The sequence below is a fragment of the Vulpes lagopus genome, chromosome 24, assembly GCF_018345385.1.
Source record: "Vulpes lagopus strain Blue_001 chromosome 24, ASM1834538v1, whole genome shotgun sequence".
Taxonomy (NCBI): domain Eukaryota; kingdom Metazoa; phylum Chordata; class Mammalia; order Carnivora; family Canidae; genus Vulpes; species Vulpes lagopus.
The window spans coordinates 25,460,807-25,487,624 of NC_054847.1; the positions used below are offsets into that span (position 1 = coordinate 25,460,807).

At 38.3% G+C, this 26,818-nt stretch overlaps 1 protein-coding gene across 1 annotated transcript in view; it reads left to right on the forward strand.

Annotated features, from left to right (window-relative positions):
• Positions 1–26,818, forward strand: part of ARHGAP15 (Rho GTPase activating protein 15) — a 610,515-nt gene that overhangs the window by 458,875 nt on the left and 124,822 nt on the right. The window contains exon 12 of the mRNA XM_041739999.1: positions 22,949–23,083. Coding sequence (XP_041595933.1) covers positions 22,949–23,083 — 135 coding nt within the window. The remainder of the gene's footprint in view (positions 1–22,948; positions 23,084–26,818) is intronic.

Below are 26,818 nucleotides of genomic sequence, written 5' to 3' on the forward strand. Positions count from 1 at the left end.
TCATTTATTTAGGCAGGGGTGAGTGGGGCAAGCACCCCTTACTGATTTGCTCCTAAATCAGCCTGATGAACTGGGAAAGGGTAAAGATTCCATGAAAGAAAAAAATATGAATATATGCTTTAGAGACAAGAGGGTAAATGAGAGGAAAGAAGGAAAGAAAGGAGGGAAAGAAGGAAGAAAAGAAGAGTGGGAGAAGGAAACCTCCCCAGGAATAAGCTCCTCTCATGTAAACGTTAATTATAAGAAGCAATGTTAGGAAAGTCATTTCAAAACATATTACTTAAATATTAAACCACAAATTAAGGACACCGGGTGGGGCAGTCGATTAGTCGTCTGACTCAGGTGTGGTCTCGGGGTCATGAGATTGAACCCTGCCTCAGGCTTTACACTCAGAGCAGAGTCTGCTCTAGATTCTTTCTCCCTCTCCCTTGATCTCTCCCCCTCTTCTCTCTCTAAAATAAATAAATCTTTAAAAATAAATAAAGAAAAACCAGTACACAAATAAATTATAAATCAAATTTAGGAAGGTGATCCATCCAATGTGAGCATCTTTCTAGCTTTCCTTCTACTTGTTTTTCCACCAAGCAACCACGTGGGCAGAATGTATGTCTCTTCTTGAATGAAGATTAGTAAAGGGGTCTGATCAATTATTTCTAAGCCACGCCAAATAGGCATTCCCTAATTTCACCTATTTTAGCATTACTTAGCTAGCTTGATAGAAAACTTATTTTAAAAGGCATATCAATCTCAGATCTATATTTTTTCACCTTAAAGTCAATTGAAAACAGAATATTCCTTATTGATTTTGCCTGCCCGGCTGCCGTATGTAGTCAATGGCACTCACACGGATGTAAGTAGAATGAATCAACTCCTTGCTGGCCCTGGGCCTCCTTGAGTCATGTGAAGTAGGTTTCTGATTCCTTTATGTTCAGGCACAGCCAGGGAGACAAGAGTGCTACTGTCTTCTGCTGGTACACAGAGTTACCTCAGGCTATGCAGGAAAAATGCTTTCTTCTTATTTTTAGACCTGAATCAGTCTTTGCCACTAAATGTATTCTTGTGAATACAGATAGCACTTTGTTGTCGTGCTCATGGGAAGGCGATGGGGTAACCTGTTTGCACGCAGCTGCAGGCCACCTGTAGAGAAAGTCAAATTAGGGAGAGACCCCACTGTTTTTTGCATTAATGCTTTTTGTATTGTTGTTTGACTTTTCCCCCCTCTGTCTATGTATCTTTTTCAGCTAGGGAGATCGGGAGCACATTTTAAGGCCTTATGTCCCTTTAAGGCATCTAATGATTGAAAGGACTCTAAGATTTGAAAGGCTGTAAAAACTCCCCAGTTACCAATGAATGATGGCAATACAAAGAATCTTAAAGCTGTTGAAGTTGAAGTAGTCTTCCTACAGATTTAGTTTGTTTGGTAAACTTCCAGCAGCAGCTCTTGCAAGGTACTGTTCAAATATTCCCACCTATCTGTGCTGCTTCCCCTTGTAAAGATTTATCATGTTCTTAGCAGAAAAGTAGTCATCCATATTAGCAGTTAAGTTTGCTACAGATAAGGACAAAAATTCTGAAAGAAAAAAAGAACAAACTCATCTTCGTCCTTTCCTCATCTACCAATTTGAAGTTTTGAAAAAGAAGCCCATAAATGAAATATCTACATTAGCCATAAATATTAAAGAAGGGAAATGCGCAAATAAAACTTGTTTCTGGAAAGCTTGATTTTGGCTGAATATCAAAACCCATTTCCTGACAATGAGATCCATTAGACTACAGAATAATCGCTCAAAGTAGTGGTTACATTGCTTATAAGATTTGACATTCAAGGTTAGGCTGAAGACAGCCACAGATAGGTTCAAATGGAGCATTGTATTCCGGCAGTTGGAAAAACCAACGCTTGTGAGCCTAGTTGTTTTTCGTTTTTGTTTCTTTCACTGAAAATTCAGCTCGGAATGTAGGATTAGAATTTTTCAAGTTCCTCCATCATGGACACTTGCAAGAAATTTGGAATGGAATTGTATAGACAGACGTGGCTAAGACTATGCATCTCCACTGTTCTTCAAACATCTGAAGCACAAGAGTCACCACAGTTATCATCTAGAGCACTCTCTGCTCACCTTTCCAATATTTATCAAGCTCCCACACTATCTCAGCTAAACACGCAGTTACAAGATTCAAATTATGGATCACTGGCATTTTGACAATATGAATTTATTTATACAAAATGCCCTTTCAGAGAAAGTATCGCATCATGGTAGCAACTGAGATGTTCCCGAGCAATTTCATCTAGATGAGGCTCCAGAACATGATCCTGAGGACCATGATTTGATTCTTCAATACATATAGGTTTTATGCTCCTTCTAAAATTAAAAGACACTGAATAGAATTTGCTGCAACTGCATGGTGACATTCAGACGACTTTAATTCTCAAATACGTGGCATGTATCCTGAAATTTCTTCCTCTGTGCTTTCTCCTAAATGTTCTACTCTCTTGAGCGTCTCTATGCTGGTGAGGAAATATCTGGAGTAACGATAATGCCTAGGTAGCATAATATTTTGCAGTTTTACAGATTGTTCCTAGGTAAATTTTCTTTAATAAATGCTCATAACAACCCAGCAACTGAAACTAAGAGATTAAGAAACCGAGCCACGATTTGAAGTAGTTCTGACCTGGCAACTTGCTGCTCTTTCCACCTTCGCTCCATAGCTGAGCTCTCACATGAAAAGCATTTTCCATTTGGCATTCGCTTCCAATGGGACTGGCATATAATTTGCATGGTCAGCTATTACATCCAGGTAAAGAAGTAGTCCTGAGGGAAGAATATAAAACTTAGCCGACTGCACAGAAACAAGGCACTCTCAGAAGTGTTAAGGTGCTCGGAACTCAGGGTTGGAAATAGGACAGTTCCCAGGGGAAAAAAAGAAACCCATAAATGATCCTGAAATAACAGTATGCCATCATCTACTGCTATGAAGCAGATTCAGGACATTAAATGTAAGGACGCTTTCGTCTTCCAGAACAAGGAGATGAAGCTGATGGACCTCGGGGAGGTAATCGAGACCTACCTTAAAACCATTCATCAGTATCTTTCCAACTACTTGTGCCTTGAATTTGAAATGATGTTACTATTTTTATCCCTGGATATTTTCTTTATAGTTCAACCTAGATATGGTTTAACAATTAAAATGGAATGCTGATTTAAATAGCAGCAATGATGCTATAATGGTGCAATAAAAAAAAAAAAAGTGTTTGACTCAGACTTGGTTCAAAATCCTGGCTCCCTTATTTACAATGTTTGCCTAGTCATTTCACTGAACTTCCATTTACTGTCCTCTAAAACGCAAGGAGCCAACGAACAACTTTTTCCCAGACTGTTGTGATTATTAAATGAGATACTGAATGTGAGAGTGTTCTCTCTGTCATGCACAATATAAACATAATTCTTATTCTATTTTGCTTCAATTAGCTTAGGAAAAATAATTTCTTGAATTATCAAGATAATTACCTCTTTAACACCCCAATTTGATCTTTGTGTGCTGCAGAGATTAGCCCACGTCAGAGTAATTAGTAGTGAAATGGGAAAGGTATTTAGAATTTGCAACAGTTCTTAAAACACTGTGTGTGGAGGGACAGCCTCTACTTTATGTTAGCTTGTGTATGAGACATCCATATCCAAACTTAAAGCCTACTTTGTAAAGAAGTTTTCAATGCCAGAAATCCCATATGGTTTTGATGTAAGTAAAAGGTGCACATTTCCCTCAGGGTCAAGTCTAAAAATTGGACCACTGCCGGCTCTGACCACATGTGTAAGGATCCAAAGGACCTATGATCTCACCTGCCTCATTCATACGCCATTATTTACTCCACTTGCTTCTTTTGAACAGGTGTGATCTTGGCCAAACATAGTGGATGAGAAGGTTAAATAATAGTAGAAAAGTTATTACAGATGAAAATACTAAATTATACAAGTTTTGACATAATGCATCAGAATTATAACCACGTTTATAATTCAAGTAAAGCCATCAATGTGGAGGATTCCTTGAAACTTTCATCTCTCCACTGAAATGTCAGTCATTTTTGTTTTAATTTTTGCAGCCTTCGGAAAATGGCTCTCTTGCCCATCATGAGCAATCTCTACAGATAACTTTCAATCACGCTACTCTCACTGGGGAAGAGAATTAGCACCAAAACTCTGCAATGTTTTCAGAATTCTACTATGAGGGGCAGAGTCAAAGTAACACTGGAGAGTCTTAGCAGAAACCTCCAAATTTTACTTCTTTCATTGGTATTTTTCATAATACTTGTCTTTGGAGTGAGGATATTTGCCGGAGAAACTTTGCTTCCTAGAGCAGATATCCTGATATTTCAGAACCAAAAGATGTCTCATAATTTTGCAAGCATGTATGCATTTATCAGAAACCCTGTGAATTACGTCAGTTAAATAGCAGCTATTTTTTTTCTGATTGCTTTTTCATTTTAATTACTCCCGTTTCCTGTCTTGACCTTAATGTTTCAGAGAAAGGAAGGCATCCCACAGAAGAAAGAGAGAGAGTGATCTTTCATTTGTGAACTACAAAGCTTCATAGGTCCTAATTTGGCCAGGGCTTTTGCTGCACAGCCTTGGAATGCTGTTTTGCAATTTCAAAAGTGATCACACTCAGCTTCCCAGAATTTTTTATGCATGGAGGATGCCACAGGAACAAGGACAGCCTTGTTAACAAGTTGCAATCTCTCAAAAACAAGATAGGATTCGGATATAAATCATCATTTCAACTCACAAAGCTATGTTCTCCACCCCACTAAAGGACTTCATTTACATCTAAAATGGTTAATACTGATCTCCACTAGAACTCCTAAGTGGAGGAATGCAGCTGCCATGTGCTTAGTGACTCCGGGGTTAGGGAAGAATGACATCACCAAATTTAAGCATATTATCATGCTGACAGAGAGGCACCTTGTTTTCTCTTCTGTGGATAGAGCAAGGATTGTGTTCTGTGTCTTGTTTTTTTCCTCCCAAAGAATACCTTTTCCCCCCAACTTAGCAGCTGCAATATGAAGGGTTGAAAATGTCACTTCAGCTAATGATGAATGATGCTTGACCTCTGGACGGGTTACTCTGAATTTTATGCAATGCTAAATTAATATGAAAGATCCCAACTCAAAGGACTTTGGCTGTTATGAATTGCTTCGAGGATAGATTTGTGCAAGGCAGTCCGTAGCCGTAGGGTTTTTTGTTGTTGTGTCCTTGGTGGCAGTGGGGGGCGCGGGGGAGGTCCTGTTCTTTAAGCAAGGTGAAAGAGTGTGCTAAGACTTTAATGTTTTCTCTTGTGAGATTAATATCTTTTCGTACTGGAAATACTGTCAGTAAGCAGAACCAGTTTGTGGGAAAAAAAAACCACATTCTCAAAAGGGCAACTGGCCCACATGCCTTTGTTGTTTTTATTTGAATATAATTAATTATGTAAAGCAATAGTTAGTGGAAGATTAACAATTAGTAGATTCCGTCAAGTAGTCACACAGAAATTACTAACTAATTGAACGACTGGTCCTCTATTGTGTCAGAAAGCAATGCTGAGTGTCATCCTTTTTATCTTTTTACTTTGTTGTTTTCACAGATCCCCTCTTTCTGAGATATATGTTTCACAGCAGACTAATACATAAATAACCCTGGTTGTGATTTCATAACATGCAAAAGGGTTTGAAATAAAAACACCTGTTTTAATTAGCATTATGGCTTGTTCACTTTAAAGAAAAAAAAGTGATAATCCTGATGCAGTTAGCTGACATTTTTAAAGCTTTGAATTTCCATCTGTATCTTATATTATGATGTTTCAGGATTGTCATGAGTTAATTATGTTAACTTGGGAAGCATTGCTTGCATTTAGAATGAAAAAACTTCGGCTTGAATAGACAGAAAAGCAGATGCTATCTTTCTTGTCAATTGCTTTGTTGTGGGCTGCCTTGCAACTTTTCATGTATTTCGGGATCTAAAGGGAAGTGTAAATCTCTATTTATTTTAAGTTTAACATAAACTACACAATTTCAGGCTTCTTCTGTTTTGGCTGTACGTGTCTTGTGTATCGTTACATGGGTAGCTTTCCTGCCCCCAAATCCAAAACCCCCACAAATTATCTCTTCCTTAATTCTTAATTTGTTTTGTTGTGTCTAGCCACGACGGAGATGTAAAAATAGGACAATTCTAGACGGCTTGATCCTCCCTCTCCAGTTAATTCTGCTACCACCTTTTTGCTTTCGTACAGCAACCTTTTAAACGGTGCAAAAGTACACGTAGCATCTGGGCACAACAAGGCATGTTAAGGATGGAACAGGCACTGGGAGTAGGAATTTCCTTGCTTTTGTGGGCTTAATGTTCCTTTAACATAGAGAGCAGCTGTGTTTACGTCAATAATGATACATTGAAATAAATGCATGTACATTTGTTTCTTTATGGGATTAAGGATGTTAGGGATGTCCTTACACAAAAGATTTTGTCCCCACCCATAAAGGTTCTACAAAACTCAAAACCAAGTTACGCTATTTTGAGATTCCAAAATATTTCTCTGGGCAATTGGCCTTGCAGGTTTCAAGCGACAGACTATTAGATTGGATTGATATGCTTGTTATTTCCACCCCCTCCACCCCCCAATCTGTTCTCCACTCTTCACTATCCTGTTCGGTATCCAGGAGCTGACCTCTATGGATTATATCTCCAAGGTCCCTTTGCCGAAAGGTTTCCAACTAGGTTAGGCCAATAGGAGGTATCTGCGAGAGAGCAGAGGGCAGGGGGACACAATGCGAGAAGGCCGTGATTGTTACTGCTTAATCCCCAATTTAATGTCAGAGGCAATAAATACTTAGCTTTCAAAGTGAAGTGAGATCAAGGAAAAGTGAATGGCTCTAGGCAAGGTTTCTGGAGATGTGAAGGCTTCCTTTGCACTTTAAAAGAATTGGTAGGATGGGTAAGAGGGAATAATTGGTATTATAGCTGGTCAAGAATGAGCAAGAACCAAGTAGAGGGGTTACAGTGTACAATTCTTGCTTGGGAATAACGAGTACACCAGTTTAACAGATGTTAGACGATCAGGGTAAAGTGATGATTTTAGTAAAATGGAAAGTTAGGATTAAATGGGAGGTTGTACCACATAGTCGAAACTTTGAATGAATGGAACAAGAAACATTAGTCTTTTTTTTTTTTTTTTTAAGATTTATTTATTTGAGAGAGAGAGAGAGCTCAAGTAGGAGGAGGGGCAGAGGGAGGGAATCTCAAGCAGACTCCTTACTAAGCACAGAGCAACTAGGGCGCTCCATCTCAGGACCCTGAGATCATGACCTGAGCCTAAATCAAGAGTCGGATGCTTCACTGACTGAGCCACCCAGGAGTCCCAAGAAATACATGACAAAGGTGTGTTCAGTAGATACATACAATCTACAAATGGTACATATCGTGGAAGTTTATTCAAGAGCCTTCCTCCACATTCAAATTAACGTATGTCTGTTCTATCCCTAAAAATAGCTCTATTCATTAAAGGAGATGCAACCTAGATTTTCAGAAAATAATGTTTCTAACACCATTTTATATCTTTAACCAATATTCACCATTTTATACTGTCTCCCTAAATATTTTAGACTAAGATGGAGCATTAATGAATCTGTTTATCTATACTTGACCAGCCAAGTTGTTGTTTGCAGAGATACAATTATTGAACGCGGAAAACACCTATCATTCCATGTGTTTCATACCTCTCAACTTTAGATGTGTTTTGTCCTTTATATAAGGTTTACACCATAGTCTTTGTTATTAACCAGTAACCCGCCAAAGATCATTGGGTTTGCATCAATAGGCATTCTGAATCACAAAATGTGACTTATTCAGTGTAGTTAAAACTACGGCAACTCTTCTGTAGACAAAACGGCAGTGGCATTCGCCTTGTCAAACATGCTGATTTGTATAGATGCCAATCACTGGAGATCCACTATTAACACTGGAATCCATGTTGTTGGTTGAGTATTTCTTTTATATCATAGTCTAGAGCTGCTTGTTTATGAACCTAATATAAAAATAATTATATTCGCACTTCCAGGATAAATTTGAATGGCTCTCTTCTCTTCTTGATCTTCCCATTTCTATACAACCATTTTCCTCCCTTATTATTTTAGGTAGTCTTGCAAAATAGTTTGCAAGTGAGGCGACAGTGTTAGAAACAGCTGTGCCATTAACTTCCTGTATGAACTTAAGCAAATTACTTAAATTCTCTGGTCCTTAGATCTTTACACGTTAAGTGTGGATAATACTACTTTGATTGGTTGCTTTAAAAGCTACATAAGATCCTGTCTTTAACGTGCCTGTCAGGGACGCCTAGGTGGCTCAGTGGTTGAGCGTCTGCCTTCGCCTCAGGGTGAGATCCCAGGGCCCTGGGATTAAGTTCTGCATTGGGCTTCCCTCAGTGGAGCCTGCTTCTCCCTCTGCCTATGTCTCTGCCTCTCTCTGTGTGTGTGTCCCATGCAAAACTATATGAAATCTTAAAAAAAAAAAAAAGTGCTTGTCACAGTAACTGGTACATGATAGGTGCTAGGCTCATGGCTTTTGTCATCACTGTTATTATTATTCAACTTTTACTTCTATCAATTAATTCTCATATTGACCTATCCAATCTTTATCCCCCTTTACTAAGGGGGATATACAAATACTATTCAAATACTCAAATGTCTACCAGATATTGCCACATAAAAATGTCAATAGCATACCCAAACCAAACTCCCTGGCATCTTACTGCTGATAACAAATTGAATGAATAAAACAAACAAACAAACAAAAAAACCCAAAAAAACAAAAAAAACCTAGCTACTCTTTTCAGGTGTCTAGTGTAAGACAGCTGCATTGGTACATCGACATCCTTTTAGCTAAAAACAAGAGTGGTCCTTGACTCTCCTTTCCTTTTACCACCACTACTTTTATTAAATCTCAAGGTCTTACATAGCCTCATTTTTGCATTTCTATAAACACTACTTAGTTCTGACCTTCATGAGGCCTTGGACTATTATAATAACTTCCTAACTAATTTGTATCTTCCTACCTTCTCATCTCTCAAATGCATCATTATATTCCCAACTGATTTATCTCCATAGACTATAGTCTGAATGAGATTATTTCTCAGTTCAAACTTTTGATGGTTCTCAGTTGTCTAAAGGAGAACATTTATACATTTAATCTCTTAGCCTGGCAGTTAAGGCATTCCACCAAGTTCCAAACTGAGTTCTCACATTTGAGTTCTCACATTTCATAACTCACCTTCGCACTACCCATAAAGAGACTGCTTGCCAAGAATCAAACTTTTATCCATATCATCTCTGTTTGCGAGAATAGAGGCTCTCAGAGATTCTGATTCAGTAGGTCTGGGGTATAGTGTGATAATTTGCATTTCTGATAATGTCCAATGTGATACTGAAATGGCCAGTCTGCATTTGTAGAACCTTCGCCTACAACATGCTTTTTCACCCATCTCAGTCATCAACGTTCTATGAATACCTTACTGTCATAGCCTCAGAGAAACTTCCCCTGGCACCCCAGTCAGAGCGAACCAGTCCATCCTCCGTGATGGCGGAGTGACTTCCAGCCCTGGAGCCCAATGGACTGGAGTCTAGCTAAATACTTGAGTGAACTTGGACAAGTTTCTTAATTTCTGGACCTCCATTTCCTAATCACTAAAATTGAACTAATAATAGTTCCTATAGTATATGTTGGTGTGAAGATAAAAAAAAATTCATACATGCGAAGCACTTAAAATAGTACCAGAGAAATGCCAGGCTCTATTATGTTATCTAGCAGTTTATCTCTTTAATCTAACACTCCACTTGGCCATGTGATAATGTTTGGGGTTTGCAGACTTAAGTCCTTTTTTAAATATTAAGTTCCCTGAAAATGGAGACCACAGCATTGTGAATCCCAAAAACACAGCCTTAGGCTTAACACTTTACAGATATCCAGCATAAAATCATTTTAATTAAATCAAAATTGAGAAAAGTTTGCAAAGGGATCTTAAGTAAGTAAAAATCTTCTAAACAATAAACAAGTCATCCATTTCTTTTTCCCTCATCATAAAGATGAAAAAAATGAGGTCAATTATTAATAATACATTGAAAGTAGGTTTGCTTTTTCCTTTGAATTTTCTAAACTCTATAATTAAAACGACTTCAAATTGAAAGATTGTAAAGAAGAAATTAATCTTATTGGTAAGTAAAAAGCAAATCCCATGGTTGATGATAGATATGACCTGTTAGCAATAGTTACACTTTTATACTTTCTTTTCTTACAATCAGCGTGTGGAGACCAGCATAATCCAATTAATTGTAATTCCCTTTTGTAGAGTCAGGAAAGTAGTGCATGATATTGAAACACCATTGAAGTCTTATCTCTAGTCAGATAATCCAAACGGATTCTCATTTCCAACTACCAGCAGGTCTTTCTAAACTTTAGGAAAATAGAATATTTTGACTTCCCTGAACCTGTGATAGATGTGATACACAATAATTGGTCTCGGAAATTTAATCCTTTATACAAGCCTAACCATCAGTTTTCTATACCTTCTCTGCTCTGTAATGGTTTCATCAATACACCTGGATGTCTTTTATTTCCTGACTTCCTTTTAAATATTTTTTCTACAGTGAATATGCAGTACTTTAACACAGCAGAGCCTCTCAACTGAGCTCCTTGCTCATGGTGCCTCTTGGACACCCCACCGCTCATCTGTATGCTCATTCTGATCTATCCTGCTCACTCCTGCTCACTCCTGCTCACTCCTGCTCACTCCTTGCTAGAATGTCACTGTCCTGCCACTGTCCTCCAGGTGACTTCAATTGTAAGGGTCTCATGTTTTGGCCTGTGTCTTCCTTTCCATCCTCAGCAATCTGAGATATGGAACCTGTACATCTGTGCGCTCCAGCAACCTGTAGTTCCACAGATGTATCGTGTTCCCTGGTCCTAGGCATGACTGTCACTTCTCATGTTCTTTATATACCTTTTCCCACCCTCTTCCCCATCCTCTACCCCACCATTGTCCATACAATTGCCCATAAAATAAGGTAATCGTCATGTGACACCTCCTCTGGGAAGCCTCCCTTGGCCACCTTCTAGGGAACGCTAGATCCTCATCTGCTATGTTCCCAAAGCCATCCACACTAAGTTAAACAGTAACATTTTCCATGTTCTATTGTAATATTTTTTTCTTTTTGTCTGAATTTCCTCTATATATCTGCGAGCTTAGAAGCCAGGTCTCCATTATATATTGTTTCACCCCAGCAGCTACAACCTGCCCAGTAGAAAACTGGAGTTCAGTGAATATTTGATAAGTGAATGAATGAGAAACTGAACAACTGACTTATATCTTCAGGACTAAGTGTTTTGAAAGAGAAAAATCAACAAAGAGAACACAAAAATTGTGCTGTATATGTATGTGTATGTAGACCTACTGTTATCAGCATTATTATTATACCACAAAGAGCCTCTCCTGTCAATGGAGGTTAAAATTGGACAACTTTATCCATAAATGGTAAAAGGGAGCACACCAGGCATGAGACACTAGGCTAAGCACTGGGGATACGAAGATTAGTATGAACAAACCTGTTTGGAGGAGGGATACCAAAGAAACTTTTTGGTTAAGTCAGTAGAGTTAAATTATTTAGAGTGTGCCCAGGAGTGATGGGATTATCAGGGAGGATTAGAAACGTGGTAAACAGGATCTGAAATGAAGCCGAATATAGGCCAGAGTCAAGACTCGCAGCCTAGATCTCTGAGTAACAGCAGAAAACATTGGCAGAGACCCAGGAGTTAGTGTCACAGGTTTGTTTACTGTTAGGGTGGAAGAGATGCAAGCGAGCAGAGTGCCTGGTCGCAGAAGCCTCCACTTCCCACATCCTTCACTCCAGCTTCATCCACTGACTTTTGTGTGCACTATAACCAGAGGATGTGTGTGATGAGGTTAACCAAGTACAACTCTACTCTGTTTGCTGAGAGAGAAGTTCCTATGGGCCAGAACCTCCTGGGCTGCTTGGAAATGTGTCTCAGTCTGAACAGGTCACCTGAGACCATAGCAAATGATGTCTTCCTGTCTTTCTACAAGAGTAATTGCAGAAAACCCTCAGACTTGGGAAGGTTACACAGCTATCATCATCATCATCATCATCATGATCTTTATTAAAGAGGTACTTATTAAGCAACTAATTGAGCATTTCTTTGTATTCATGAAGCAAATAGAAAATTAAAAGGGTAGCTTTTTCTCCAATGACAGTGCAATCGTAGCAATGATATTAAGGAGAACTTGAGAATTGTCAGGACTTCAAGTGATTTTTATACCATTTCTTAAACTTCTTGCAATCCTTGTTCTGTCCTTAGAATTGCTTTTCTTCTCATACTTCTTACACTTAGCACAGCATTAACATCGAGTAGGTGTCTCATAAAGTGTTTTGATGAATGAATATGCTAATTAATTCGGTCAATATTTAATTTGTTCAACTCTATACTACTAATTGCTGAAATTGACATAAATGGTGGGATTCCATTCATTCATTTATTTTTGGCATGCTCATTCTTTTTTTTTTTATTTGACTTTGTTTCTATTTAGTATCTTATTTCATCAGAAAACCATTATTTTTTGTTTTTCTCTTTACTATTTTTATAATTTAAATTCAATTAATTAACATATAGTGTATTATTAATTTCAGAGGTAGGGTTTAGTGATTCATCAATCTTACATAACACCCAGTGCTCATCACATCATGTGCCCTCGTTAATGTCCATCACCCGGCTACCCCATTCCATCCCCACCCCCAGCAACCCTCAGTTTGTCTCCTATGATTAAGAGTTTCTTAGGGTTTGTCTCTGTTTTCATCTTACAGAGAATAGTTATTGTTATTAGGGCTTATTTTCTTACTTGTAGTTATTATTGTTATGTATCGTTAAGCATCAATTGTTTACCAGTTATTGTCATTTAAATATTCAAACTTTTCAATTCATTAACCAAGATCTTTATGTGTATTTTTAGTCTAAGTCTCTATATTTCTCCTCATTTTATTCTTCATTTAGTATTTTTTCAACTATACAATTAAAGGCACAATTTATCTACAGACATCTGAGAAGAGTGATAGGCAGTAATGAATATATGTTCCCAATGAACCGTGCTCTTCAAATATTGTGATGGTAACATAATTGGTGCACTAGCTATGAGGGCAGTTTGGCAAGGTCTATCAATAATTTAGATATACAGACAATCTTTGATCTAGAAACTCCGGATCTAAAAATTTGTTCTGTTCACACAGGTATATACTTATACTTGGATATAAATGATCTAAGAACAAGATAACTTACACTAGCACTATGCAAAATATTCAACAATTGAAAACTGATTAAGTAAATTACAGTACATCCATAAAATTAAATATGCAGCTTTAAAAAAAGAACAAGGAAGCTCTTTATGTCCTGATTTTGAATAATCTCTATGATATATTGGCAAGGGAAAAGAATCAAGATGCAGAGCAGTACATAGATTATATTGCTGTTTATGTTTTAAGTGGTGGCGGAGGGTAATATTGCTTGAGTATAGAAAACGGCTTTAAAAGGATACATAGGAAATTGATAATACGGGTTTTCTGTGGGGATGTGAACTGGCTAGCTAGGGATAGAGTAGAAAGACTTTTGCAGTATGTATTTTAACTATAAATTGTGTGAATACATTTTCCATTTCAAAATAAACAAAAAAATTTAAAATAGAAATAAGCACCACACTCTTCATATTAAACGATGTAGGTTTTCAAGCATTGCATTATCAAGTGTTTTGACAATTTTTATCAACTACTTTTTATAGCTCCTTTGTAATAAAAACAGCCCACATTGTGAATTATTTGCATGAATTATGATTCCTCAAAGTTATGGTAGAAAGGGACACAAAGGTGATTTTATGCTCCATATCTTTGAAAGCTGGAGACCCTTGGAGTTGGATAGGCAGTCCCTCTTTTGAGGATGAAAAAAAAAATCTCTAAAACTTGTCATTCACATCAAACAAAATAACCAGTTATTGATAATAGATTCATGAGAGAATCTGTATCATTGTTCTGGACTTAAAATATTACAGAGACACAGAATTAAGAAAATAGTGTTATTCGGTGGTTTCACAAAGAAACTGATGCATGGAGATCTAGAATTCTGTCTAATTTTATACAACCAATTTTAAAACTTACAGATCTCCTAATTCTGATTTCATGTACCTTTGTAGAACTCTGGGCAATACAAAATAGAAAATTTATTTAACTATTCCCATGAATCAATTAATAATTTAGGGGAAAAATTATCCCAAATAACTGCCAAAACGTTCTCTTCATTTTTGATTTTTTTTTAAAAGATTTTATTTATTTATTTGAGAGACACAGAGAGAGTACAAGCAGGGGGAGTGACAGAGGGAGAGGGAGAAGTAGACTCCCCTCTGAGCAGAGAGCCTGATGGAGGGATGGATCCCTCAGGACCCTGAGACCATGACCTGAGCTGAAGGCGGACACCTCACCAACTGAGCCACCCAGGCACCCTGTTTTTCTTATCTTTAATTGAGATCTAGGAATTGAATGGTTTCAATGAATGAGAGGAGCACTCTCTTAATCTACCAATTTTATTTTACCTTTTATTTCTGTTTTCCTGATGGAATATTTCCAGATGGAAGACTTCTAAACTATCAAAAAGCCCAGGTCTTCCTGCTAAATGATACCGTTTCTAACACCACAAACACCAACCATGTAGTAAAAGGAATAATAAAAGCTGGAAATTGTACTAGATTTTGAAAACATTTGCCAATGTCTGGCTGACAAAGAAGATAATGTCCAAATAAATTTTCTAATAATGTTATAAAAAGCCTGTACTAAATCTTTTATGTACATTACTTCACTTAATTCTCATGCAAAATTAGGAGGGAGAGTTGACAGTTCTTATTAGACAGTGAGGAAGCTAACACTTTAAATCACATGTATGCATATGCATATACCTACAATAGAAATGTTATCTGTAGACAGGGATTTATAGGATTTAGGTGTATTTATTTCTTAGGTATCATTATGAGATATGTCTTGACCTGACCTTCTGTTTGATATTTACAAATGTAATATAACTTTGAGGGAACAAATAGCAATGGTGTTGAAATTTAGAGCCGATAACGAAGGAAACTCAAAAATGACTTTGTTGAAATGTAATCCTACGGATTCTCTACCCTTTGGAGTATGTAATGTATGAAATCATCCATGGAATTCAAACAAATTCAGAATCTGTTTGGAGAAGACGGTCAAATAAAATGAACCATTGTGTATGGTGTCTGCAGAGCACAAAAAGCCTTTGACTGAATGGAAATAAGAGCAGTGTTGGAAGCTCGGAGTATGAAAGGAATTAAAGAAATATATATTGGTACCATGAAATATATCCTTTTTTTAAATGTATGATCCTAACAAATAAAGTCGATTCATTTTTGTTGGTGGTGGCGTTGTTGTTAGACGCTGAACAGGGCTACCTCTCCTCCAATGCCTAGACAAAAAAATATGTAAAATCCTGGAGAGAAGCATAATGTCAATAACAACATTTTATAAGGTGGCATTATACATGGAGTTATGATGATGGGGAGATGTTTTATGGTATGCCATTATAAATTAAAAATGCACAAAGCAGTGACACATTTGTTATACTTTCCATCTGTGGTGCTTGCTTCACAAGTTTCAGTTGTACCTATTTATTATGTTATTATTTACATTCAAATGAAATCTGAGGAAAAATAAAAATAAGACATCTCATTCCTGACCCAGTTCCTGTGCTGGATACAGTGGAAGGCTATTTTGCTTCCTTCAAAGAAAGGAACTGAAGATATTTTATATTAGCTTGTGACAATATTTGCATGCCTTGGGCTTCTTAAGTGATTTGCAAAGGAATATACACAACATGAAATACATAGAAAGCAAGCCAACACGGCATGCCAAAGCATCCCATTAAGAAATGAAAGCTTGTATTTTTTGTCTCATCTTGTTTTGCTTTGTTTTTAGCTTTAGTATCTTAGAGAGTTTCTGGTTATTTCCTTGGTTCCTCCCTCTTTATTACTAATTTGGCCAGACAAAACTGTATTTTGTAGGCCCGGTGGCAAAACCACCCACTCTGCACGCAGATGCCACCATGTTCTCTTACGGTAAAGTAGCCATTTTTAACTGGAGGCCTGCTCATAGCTTCCTGGAAGTTACTATGATAAATTCTAAGGACTAAACCTCTTTGGTTTTGGAGTACAAAGTTTCATATTTAAAACCACTTTCCTCCTTCTTTGATAGACACCACAGCCATAGAAAAGTGATTTAACTTGCATTGAGTTTTTCCTGAGAACATTTTAAATGTTCCCTAGTATTTTGTGTCTGAGGCTATAACAGCAATGAAATATTTGCACTTTAGAAGTAGTAGGTGGAAAGAAAGAATGAGTAAGAAAATGGCAATCATAATTTTATTCTTTGTCCAAAAGCCATGCTAGAGAGTACCCTGCATGTTTATAGAGCAAATCACTTGAAACAGTTGGATTGAATCTAGGTAGGCAAGCTATTATCTAATCAATTCCAGCTCCAAACCTGTTCTCTTAATCTAAATAATTCTTTTATTCAGTTGGAATAGCCTAAACAGGTTTCTGTTGTCTATTATATTTCATTAAGGTGGCATAGCCCATGTATGAAGAAAATGTTTAGATACAATCCCAGAACATGACATCTTCCTCTTTGGAAACCTGTGGGCATTATATTTATTTTTTAGGGCTGCCATAATAAAGTGCCACAGACTGAGAGTTGAGTGGGATCAAACAACAGAAATTTACTTGCTCACAGCTAGGAAGTCAAGAAGTCCAGGATCAGGGTGTTGGCAGGGTTGCTTTCATTTGAGGCCTCTTTGCTTGGCTTGTAGACGGCCGTGGTCTTCACATGTTTCTTCCCTCCGCACACATCTGTGTCCTAATCGTCTCTTTGTACAAGGACATCAGTCATATTGAATTAAGGCCCAGCCATATGACCTCATTTTACCTTAATTACCTCTTTAAAGGCCCCATCTCCAAATACAATCACATGCTAAGGTACTGAGGGTTAGGATTTCAATATATGAATTGGGGGTGATACAATTCAGCCCATAACAGACACATTTTGGAGGTAATATGTTTATTCTTGGGGTTTGTTCTTGCTTGTCTGCAAGGTCAAAAGGATCTTATTCTAGGGAACATACATAAGATGCAAAATGTCTAGAACTTAGTCTATATTCACTTGAATAATATTTCCGAGCACCTGGTGAAACCCTCTCCTTTGAGGAATATAAAAGAGCCTTAACAGCTGTGGCTTTGAAAAGCACACAATACAGCCCCGGTATTTAGTCTCTATTCTATCTATGTTTACTTAATACACATCAAGTGGACTGACAAATTAACTGGCCATTTGGCCAAGTTTCCTAAAATAATGTCCTCACTGAAGTCTCCTGTTAGGCCCAAGATGCTGTAGGAAGGGGCTATAGTGAGTGCAGCACAGAAGGATACTACTTTTGACACAAGGTTTACATCACTGTGTTTGAGAATTTGGAAGATCTTTAATCTACTGGAAATCAGAGTGAACTACCACTTTAAGGGAACAACACAACAGGAAAGGTTGAGCTAGTTGAAGGATTCAACCAACTTTTTGATTCACTCCTTTAAGTGCTGAACTAAAAATCAGCTATGTCCTTGTAGATAAACAGGGTGTCTTATCCACTTTAATAACTAATCTTCTAGTTTGATTTTATGGCCAAACATATTATTATTTTCAGATCGGTAGCCCCTCCGGCATCTCTTTCATTTGTGCTCTGGCTTTCATGTACCCAGTGGGCCTTTCAGATAAGGTTTCCGAATGGTCATCTGTGCTAGAAGCAGATACCACATCCTTTCTGAGAGTTTCACAATGTAATAGGTTCTTGTCACCATACTAATGAAATCAGAGCTCTTCTCCCCACATCCTGGGAAAGTTGGGGTATCTTTTCCTCTTTTGTATTACAACAGTAAAAGAAAGTTGGAAAGAAGCCTTAAAAGGGCCATGGAAAAAAACTACAAGGTAACAATGCACTTGTTCTTCAATACACAAAGAAGTGCCTCCCTTATTCTTATGTCACTACTCTTATGTGGCTTCTGGATAGTTCACGTTATCCGCAGTCACATTTCAATCAACATGGTGAGTTTAGTGAAAATGAGACCAGATATTGCAACTTCTGGCTATACCAATCTATAGAGCAATATCTGAGAAAAGTGATGATTGATCTATTAAACATGCCTTTTTCCTGGGGAATTAACAGGACTGGTTGTCACTATCAAAGGCCCATCTTTCAATTCTCCATTTTAAGAAGGACTATTCCAATTGTTATTATCTATTTTTTCTTTCAAACAGAAGTGGCTTGATATAGGTATTTTTACTTAAAATAAATAAAATACACAAAAAACCCTGCAAGAAAGGGCATTTCAAGACGGCCTTATACAGGTATACAATATGTAAATACATGTCTTCGTGATCTCATAAAAGAACAGTAGTATTTGGATTCTAGGGCTTGACCTATCTTCAATTCTGTTTAAATGCTTTAAGCCAAAAGCTATGACCGAAACAAATTTAAGAAAACCTAATTAGAGGGCCAGGAGAAATCAGCACTATTATCAGAGTAAGGATTGAAAGAGATCGTGATACAGCCAGTCTTATTCCTAGGTCTGGACTCCAGCATCTCAAGTTTCTGTTGATGTCATGTGACAAACTGTGTCACACTGAGGCAAATCTCCTAAAACAACAGGATGGTTTATGCTCTCTGCTTAGTATTTCCATTGACTTAATCTCTTATATATTTTGCCTTTCTAGCTTTGATTCACCTTTCCCTTCATAGCAGCATCTTGGATATGTTTATTTCCTTGTGCTTTCCAAATGTTTTTCAGATATGTTTTCTCATTTGATAACAACAACTCTCCTTCTAACTATCTTCATTTCCCAAGCAAGTAAACAGGTGAATTAGTGATAAATCCAGGCCTGGTGTTTTGTTTAATCTGTTTCCCACGCAATCACATGTCCTCTTCACCGCATCACCACATGACAGTTAGCTCCTGCCCCTGCCCTTGCCCCTTTCCTAATGCAGTTTCTTTTTATTGCCAGTTTGTTTTATATCTGTTTATAGAAGAATCTGTTCCTCCTATAAATGAATAATTACAAAAGATCAGTCAGTTTACAGGTAAAAGCATAGCCTCAAGTAAGACATTCAGGGATAGAATGTAAAAGTCACTATCTTGAAGTAATAGTCATTCCACTACCACTCACAATGAGCATTTATTTGCCTTTTCCCTTTCAGCTTCTGCCAGCCAAGATTAAGTCTGAATGTAGTAGTTTTGAGGGGTGGGGGAGTCTGCTGGCTTTTTATTCTGGATTCATCACTTGTCAACGATGGAAGAGTTACTTAATCTACCCATGCATCATATTCCCTGTCTGTAAAATGGAGATGATGATAGCAATAGCATGGACCTCACTGTCTCATTGAGACAATTATGTTAGATAATGAATCTAAAGTGCATAGCATAGTCCCTGTATAGTGTAAGCGCTAAATAATGGTTATTACTTTTGTTGCAAAGCACCCTAGAGTGTGGTCGCATTAACTTTATTCTATAAAAGATTTTGACTTTGTCCATTATAATAGCCAAGTCTTAAGTTCTTAGTAAAGAAATCTCAGTATGAGTGTATGTAGTTTTTTTAGTTCTCTGTCTACCTCAGGTAATGTTCAAAAATCAATATTTATTGGATAACTTCTATAGATTCTTATGGCTCACTCTAGTGGTTCTCAATTGAGGATAACGCTGTGCTCCCGAGAGAGAGATAGTTGGCAATATCTGGGGGTGTTTCATCATCACCACTGGGAAGTGCTCCTGGCATCTAGTGAATTAGGACCAGTGATACCCCTAAACATCCTAGTAGCACAGCACAGCCCCCACAACAAAGAATTAGCTAGTGCCAAATGTTAATAGTGCTTTATTGTTGAGAAACCTTGCTCTACTGAAAAAAGGGAGAAGCGTAAGATGTTACCATCACTCACGCAGATAAGTTAGAAAGTGTCTACCAAATATGTGTCTATTCAAATGTGTTTATAATGATACCTGTTAAAATCAAGATGCAATTTTGGTTGGTTCATTTTGTATATGGATATAACTGCATGTTTAGACAAATCACAGTGGCCTTGGAAAATATTCCTTAAAGCCCTCTGGTTTACAAGTAATCTTAAAATAGGTTGGTCATGAAAAAACTTAATATAAAAATTAGATTTTATAGTTCAAAAAATTCTTTCCAATTGCCTGTCATATTATTTATTTAAGCGATTTGTGGAGGGCTACACATTGTATTGTTGTTTGAATGAAAAGTACATAGTGGGAATGCTGGTTTAAGTAATACAAGTCAATATTGATATTATTTGTTATTTTAAGTGGATACAATCAAATGGTACTTATTGATTGGCAAATTTTCTTTTTTTAATGTATATTGAAATATCCCATTTTCAGAATCACTTGAATTAACTGATATTTATTTGGAGGTGACAAATATCAATGGTCAAGCAATTGTTTGTTCTTATTGTTTTCTTGCACCAGATAAAATCATTCCCTTTTTTACCTCCCGAACACTTTCCTTTGGCGATCTTGAACGTGTGCACCAAGATGGCATTTTTGTCTTGGACTTTTCTGATAAATTTTTGGTAAAGATAGTTGTGTCTGTGAGAGCACATGTGCGTGTGTGTGTGTGTGCGTGTGTGTTTAGGTTTCCACTTAAAGTTCAGTGCCAAAGCTACAGTACTTATACATTTTCTAAATGTGTTTTAAGCAATAAGTTGTACAACATTTTTAGAACATGTGTTAAGCTATTTCTCTAAGAATGAAGCTCTTAACAAAACATAAGCACTCTGCATGAGATCTTAGCAGCAAAGTGCTTAAAAGATAAAGTAAGAATTGGTACCATGGGAAGAACACCAGCTGTAGAGCGCACAGGTCCATTATGAGAAGTATGGTAGTGGGTAGGGAGAAAATGATTTAATCAGGAGTAAAACCAATTTTATTATAAGGGCACGCAGGGGGTGTGGCACCATAGTGAGAGGGACATTTCAAAATATCTGACAGATTTCAACAATGTGAAAACCCCGTTCTTTAAAGTGACAGTAAACCCCATCAGGTCTCCCTTTTTGATGCTATTGTTAACAGTTGACTGTTTAAAGCTGGCCTGCTAAGATGCTGTCGGCCTATTTCAATAGTATGTAGCCAAATAAAAGACTAATTGTTGAAATACAATCAATCAAAAATGATTGCAGGGCAGAAAGAAGGTCTCCTCCGCTGATTTTGTTGTGGATCATATTATTGTGTTATGACTGAGGTAAGAATGAAGACGGAAAGGAAAGGAGAAAATAGCCCATCTGAAATAAACAGATCCACCTTCTTTCCTTCTCTTTGCAAACATCCTATTGAACAGGAACGTCACTTACCAGCCCTGGAGATAATAGTCCATTTAGAAAAAGAGATCTGATAAAGATTTCGGCTAAGATTTTAAAAGGACATGAACACTATTAGCAAAGCAGCCCATGCAGAGATTCCCTACAGTGACAATTCTCAGCTTTTCTTACATTTTGGGGGCAGATTCTCCTCTGCTTCATAAAACTGACTCCAAGGGGGCATGGTGGATGCGAACCCAAGACATCGGTAAAAAAACAAAATTCCAGTTGACCAAATAGCTGTTAAGTTCTGGCCAGGAGACCAGGCTTTTCAGTTCACCGCCGCCTGCCCCCCCTTGCCCCCAGGTGGTTTAAAATGATTAGCTTTATTTTTTTATTCAGCCCAGAGTCCAAAATCCTTTTCATGTTGCACGTTTACAAGGACAAATGCTACGGATCCGCAGCAATGCTTTCCTGCCTTGCTTCCTTTTAGTTGTATGTAAAGATGTTGCTTTCAGACCCTGCTACATCCGCTTCTTGGGTGAGAAGGATTCCAGACTTCCCTTCTGAGGGTGAACAAGAAGAAAGTCATTGTCCAGCGTCTCTTCGTTTCTCCTAAAAACTTCACTTTGGCATTCATGGTCTTTAATATTTAAATGTCTCAGCTCACTCAGGCTTCCCAAGCAAACATGTCTGTTATTTCTAGCCGGAGTTGGTAAGCACTTGTGGTTTGTCTTTAGTGTGTTATCATTTTTGACAGCTTTGCATAGCCTCTGTAGGCCAACAGGGGTCTGTCTAATATTGTTGCTGGGCACATTTTCCTCGCTGAGATGGAAACTAAAAAAAAAAAAAAAAAGATATTTTTGAAGCAGTAAGAAGGAATTAATATCCTTTCTCACTCAGTATTCTATTCCTTGCTGACTTTATATTCAGCAAAAAAAAGCAAAAAAAAAAAAGTGTTACCCATTATTCCCTTGTACATAGCAAGGCTAACACATGTAAAGCAATAACTCATTTTCTATTGCCATGTTTAGCATATGTCTCCTGTTGGCTCAGCAAGGCCTTTAGGCCGGTCCCTTGAGCCGGCCATCATTGGCAACTCTTAGCCCCTCGGCCTCAAAACCAAATAGCTTTGAATCATGTTGAGCTGTGATGCTAATTTTCATACTGATGCATTATGGGAATAAATGTATCTGACATACTGTGTCAATGGCACTGTCTCTTTGTGTCTCTTGTTTTTTTGTTAGCTGCATTCCTACAGATGGTATTCCATTGAAAATGTTCCCTTCCTACGGAAAAAGGGGGAAAAAAAAAAAAAAACCATGCACAGCACCAAACCTCTAGGTGCAGAAGGCTGTTAACGGTTGCTGATGATAGTAGGCAAACATTAACATAATAATTAGTGTCTTGTAATTGTTTCATTAAAACCAGTTGTTCCATTTCTCCTCGTGTTTTCCCAGAAGAGAAGCTGAATTTGGACGACAGCCAGTGGGAGGACATCCACGTTGTCACCGGAGCACTGAAGATGTTTTTCCGGGAGCTGCCTGAACCGCTCTTCCCTTACAGCTTCTTTGAGCGGTTTGTGGAGGCGATCAGTAAGTAACCTCACAGCCAGGAGGCCTTGGTGCACTAACCTGGCAGCCTGGGATTATTAAGCAAACAATAAGGACGACAGTGATAGTCATCATGGAGATGATGATAGCCCCAGCACTCCACGTGTTTCATTGCAGTTGTGTGTTTTGGATGGCTTATTTTTATTCCTGGCCCTGCACTATTATCTGAGCTTGGTTTTGGTTTTTGGTTTGGGGTGGGTTTTTGTTGTTGTTGTTGTTGTTGTTGTTTGTTAAAAAAAAAAAAAAAGGATGGGTAACCTAGTTAGAGCGGCCAGTGGTTGACTTAAACCTCCTCCAGTGAAAATAGCTCCTGGTGGCATCTGTTTCAAAGGGATCACCTTTGGGATTCTCAGCACCTGCCTTTAGGGCTTAGGAATTGGCAGTGGGTTTGAGTACAGAAGGGTCCTGAAAAAGAACTTAGGGGACTTTCATGACATTTCATTAAAGAGGTGTTAAATCATCAACTAAGGCATCATGTTCTCGAGGCTCCCTCAGCCTTCAACCACCAACGCTAGTAAATAGCTACAATTTGCTTATGAACAGGGTAATATTAAATTAAGTAATGGCAGGTTTCTTCTGGCAAACTGGTGACTTTGTAGGAGGTTGGATTGCATCACATACTAACCAGTCGTCACTGTACACGCACTCCGTGAAGCTTCCTTTTCTATTGCTTTTGCATTCAGAGCACACACGCTTAAGTAAACATGAGTAAATGAATGAGTGAATGAATGAATAAAAATCTTTCCAAATACAAGGAAACTTTGGCTATTGATGCTTCGAGAAGCACCTACTAGTACACCTAAATTTAGTATCTTGGGGTACACTTACTATAATTGTGACAGCTTGGGAAAAGTTTCCTGGCAAGCAAGCTGATTCAAGGAGGGAAAAGAAAGAAAGAAGAAAGAAAGGTAAAATTAAAAAGCTTGCAAGCCTGGCAGGAGCTTAATTAAAGTCCAAATGAGAAAAATCTCCAAGAAAAAAAAATGCTCTGCTTAGGAGGTCTGATACCGGATGGCTGTGTGTGCAGTGTTCCCATTAGTGGGAGTGGGGATTTGGGGGGCCTGTATGCCCTTTTATTCCATTTCCCATTTCACGGTCTTCATGCTTGTTTACAGTTCTGGCCACCAAATGATATCAAGAGGAATAGAGCACAGTTTATCTTCCCAGGGTCTCTCTCTTGTTGTCTGCTCGCAATTTCAGATTTTCTTGTTGTCATTGTTGCTCTTGATGAAGATAGTAGCAGGTGCTCTAATGATGGGTTTTGAGGTGAGGCTGGGGCTCTTATCCCCTGTCATGACTTTTTATTTCAAGAGCTTTCTGCTTCTCCAGGAGAACGGTATTTTATGGTCCCCAGGCTCAACTTTTTAAAAAGAGGAATAGGGCAGCCCAGGTGGCTTAGCGATTTAGCGCCACCTTCAGTCCAGGGCGTGATCCTGGAGACCCGGGATCGAGTCCCACGTTGGGCTCCCTTCATGGAGCCTGCTTCTCCCTCTGCCTGTGTCTCTGCCTCTCTCTCAATCTGTGTCTCTCATGAATAAATAAATAAAATCTTTAAATAACTAAATAACTAACTAACTAAATAAATAAATAATAGATAAATAAAAATAAGCCTGCATTTCCATAACAGCATAGTTCAATATTCTGTCTTGGAACACGACGAACATGAAAGATCAGTGGCAATGCTAGTGTATTGTTCTGGTGAGAAGTTGGGGACCATGCATTTTGGTACCTATTTCTGATTAAATGTATTTAAAGGAGTCCTACAGATTTCACATCACAGCCTCCAGGCGTTTAGGTGAGCATCACGTTTTTGTAAGCATACTTGTACATGTGCTGATTCGGGAGCTGTGATATAGGCACCCATCGTTTCAGCTCCCTGTGGTTTTCCTGATTCTAAAGCTATAAAGCAAGCCATTCCCTTAGCTTAACACATAGGGGAAGCAGGCCCTCAGAACCCATGTGAGGGCCTGTCCTTTGACTCTCTACAAAGAGCAGGACCATCTCTGCATGATTCTAGACTCCATCTCCACTTAACAGAAGGTTAAAAAAAACAACCCAGAATGTTAGAAACATTGGCATAGTCAGAATGGAAAAAGCAGAATTGAAGTGGCAACGTGCTATTGTGACTAATGGCTATTGGGAGAGTTTTTACCAACACCTATAAAATGGATTATGGCAAGAACGAAAGAGAGTGTTTAAGAAAGTCCTCTGAAAATGTAAGCTACCGTGCAGATGCTCACAGTGTTTCTTCAGTGGAGCTGTGTTCTGAGAATGTAATATAAGAACAAGGAGGCAGTTTTTCCTTCATTGCTTAAGACAAGGAGAATCAACCTGAACAACCTTGCCTTTACCTAACTCAGAATAGCACTTAATTATTTCTTACTCTGTAAGATAGAAGGACTAACCGACAGGGTTGTAGGGCGGGGAGATATGTTACAATGTCGGGCAGAGACCTATGTTTACTAACACGTGTGTTTTTGGAAGAATCTTGAAGTTAGTTCTGGTGTTCGAAACTCAACTAAACTCAGCTCTAGGTGGTAGTTCATATTTAAATATCTTTAAGCAATGGGAGAACAGCCAACTTCTTTTCAGCAATGGCAAAACTACACCAGGGTAGGTATTTTACCCCATGGTGCACCAGTCGAGTACAAAATCTTCCAAAATGATAAATACATTTATATCCAGCCCCAAAGGGGTGATGGGTTTTATCACAGCTCTCACTGCCTCCTGTGAAATCCACATAGCGAGAAGCTCAATAGACCTGCCCATGAGGTCTTGGCTTTCTTACAAAAAGGAACCAAGCAGGTAAAGGAAAGTCATGGAGAAGGTGTCCTTATATGCTGGCTCTGGGCCTCTTGGCCATCAGATCTTTGCCCCTCACTCTTTGCTCTATAACGGAAGAGGGTTGACCTAGCCAGCTACATTTCACAGGTGCTCTTGAAGTCTGGCTTCCTGCTGCCGGAGCCAGTGGAGGCCCTGGCATTAGGGAGCAGAGATAGAGGGAAGGAAAAGGTTAGCTAGTCCATTGGTTTTGTCCTCCACCCCCTCTCCCTTGCCCACCCACCTGTCTCAAGTAGTTTCTCTACCCGAGGATCCATCTTTTCCATAGCTTCAGCTTTGACTGGAGAGGCCCAGTCCAGCTCCCGCTGCCATCCAGGGATGCGGACCCTCATCTCTTTGCCTGCCCAGCCTGGTAGGAGCTTCCTGCAAAGGCTGGTTTCTCAGTTACTTCCCTCTTCCTTACTTGGCTCTCAGCTTCTTCATCACATGGGTAACCAGTTCCCTGCATCGAATTAATTCCCTCTGTTTGTGTATATACTTGAAGTGGTTTCTGCTCTTTGGTTCGACACTAGCAAAACACCATGCCAGTCAACGTTACGGTTCACGTCACTCTAACATTATTTCCCTTTTCTCTTTCATTACCCCCAATCCTAGTTCGTGAAGGCTTAACATTTTTATTTGGGAGAGATTGAGAGATCTGTTGTCCTTTCATGACAGAGTTTAAAAGTGAATAGACCAAAAGGAATTTTCACTTCCAACTGGAATGCTTCGCCCTCTGAGGAGGAAATGTTATTTCATGTACAAGCAATTAATGACCACTTGTGCTATTGGAATTACTGTTAATTCTCATTATATGTTTGAAAGTCATCATTACATATTCTGAGAAAAAAGAACAGAAGGCATTTACTTTTTTTAAGTAGTTTCTTTTTGGACCAA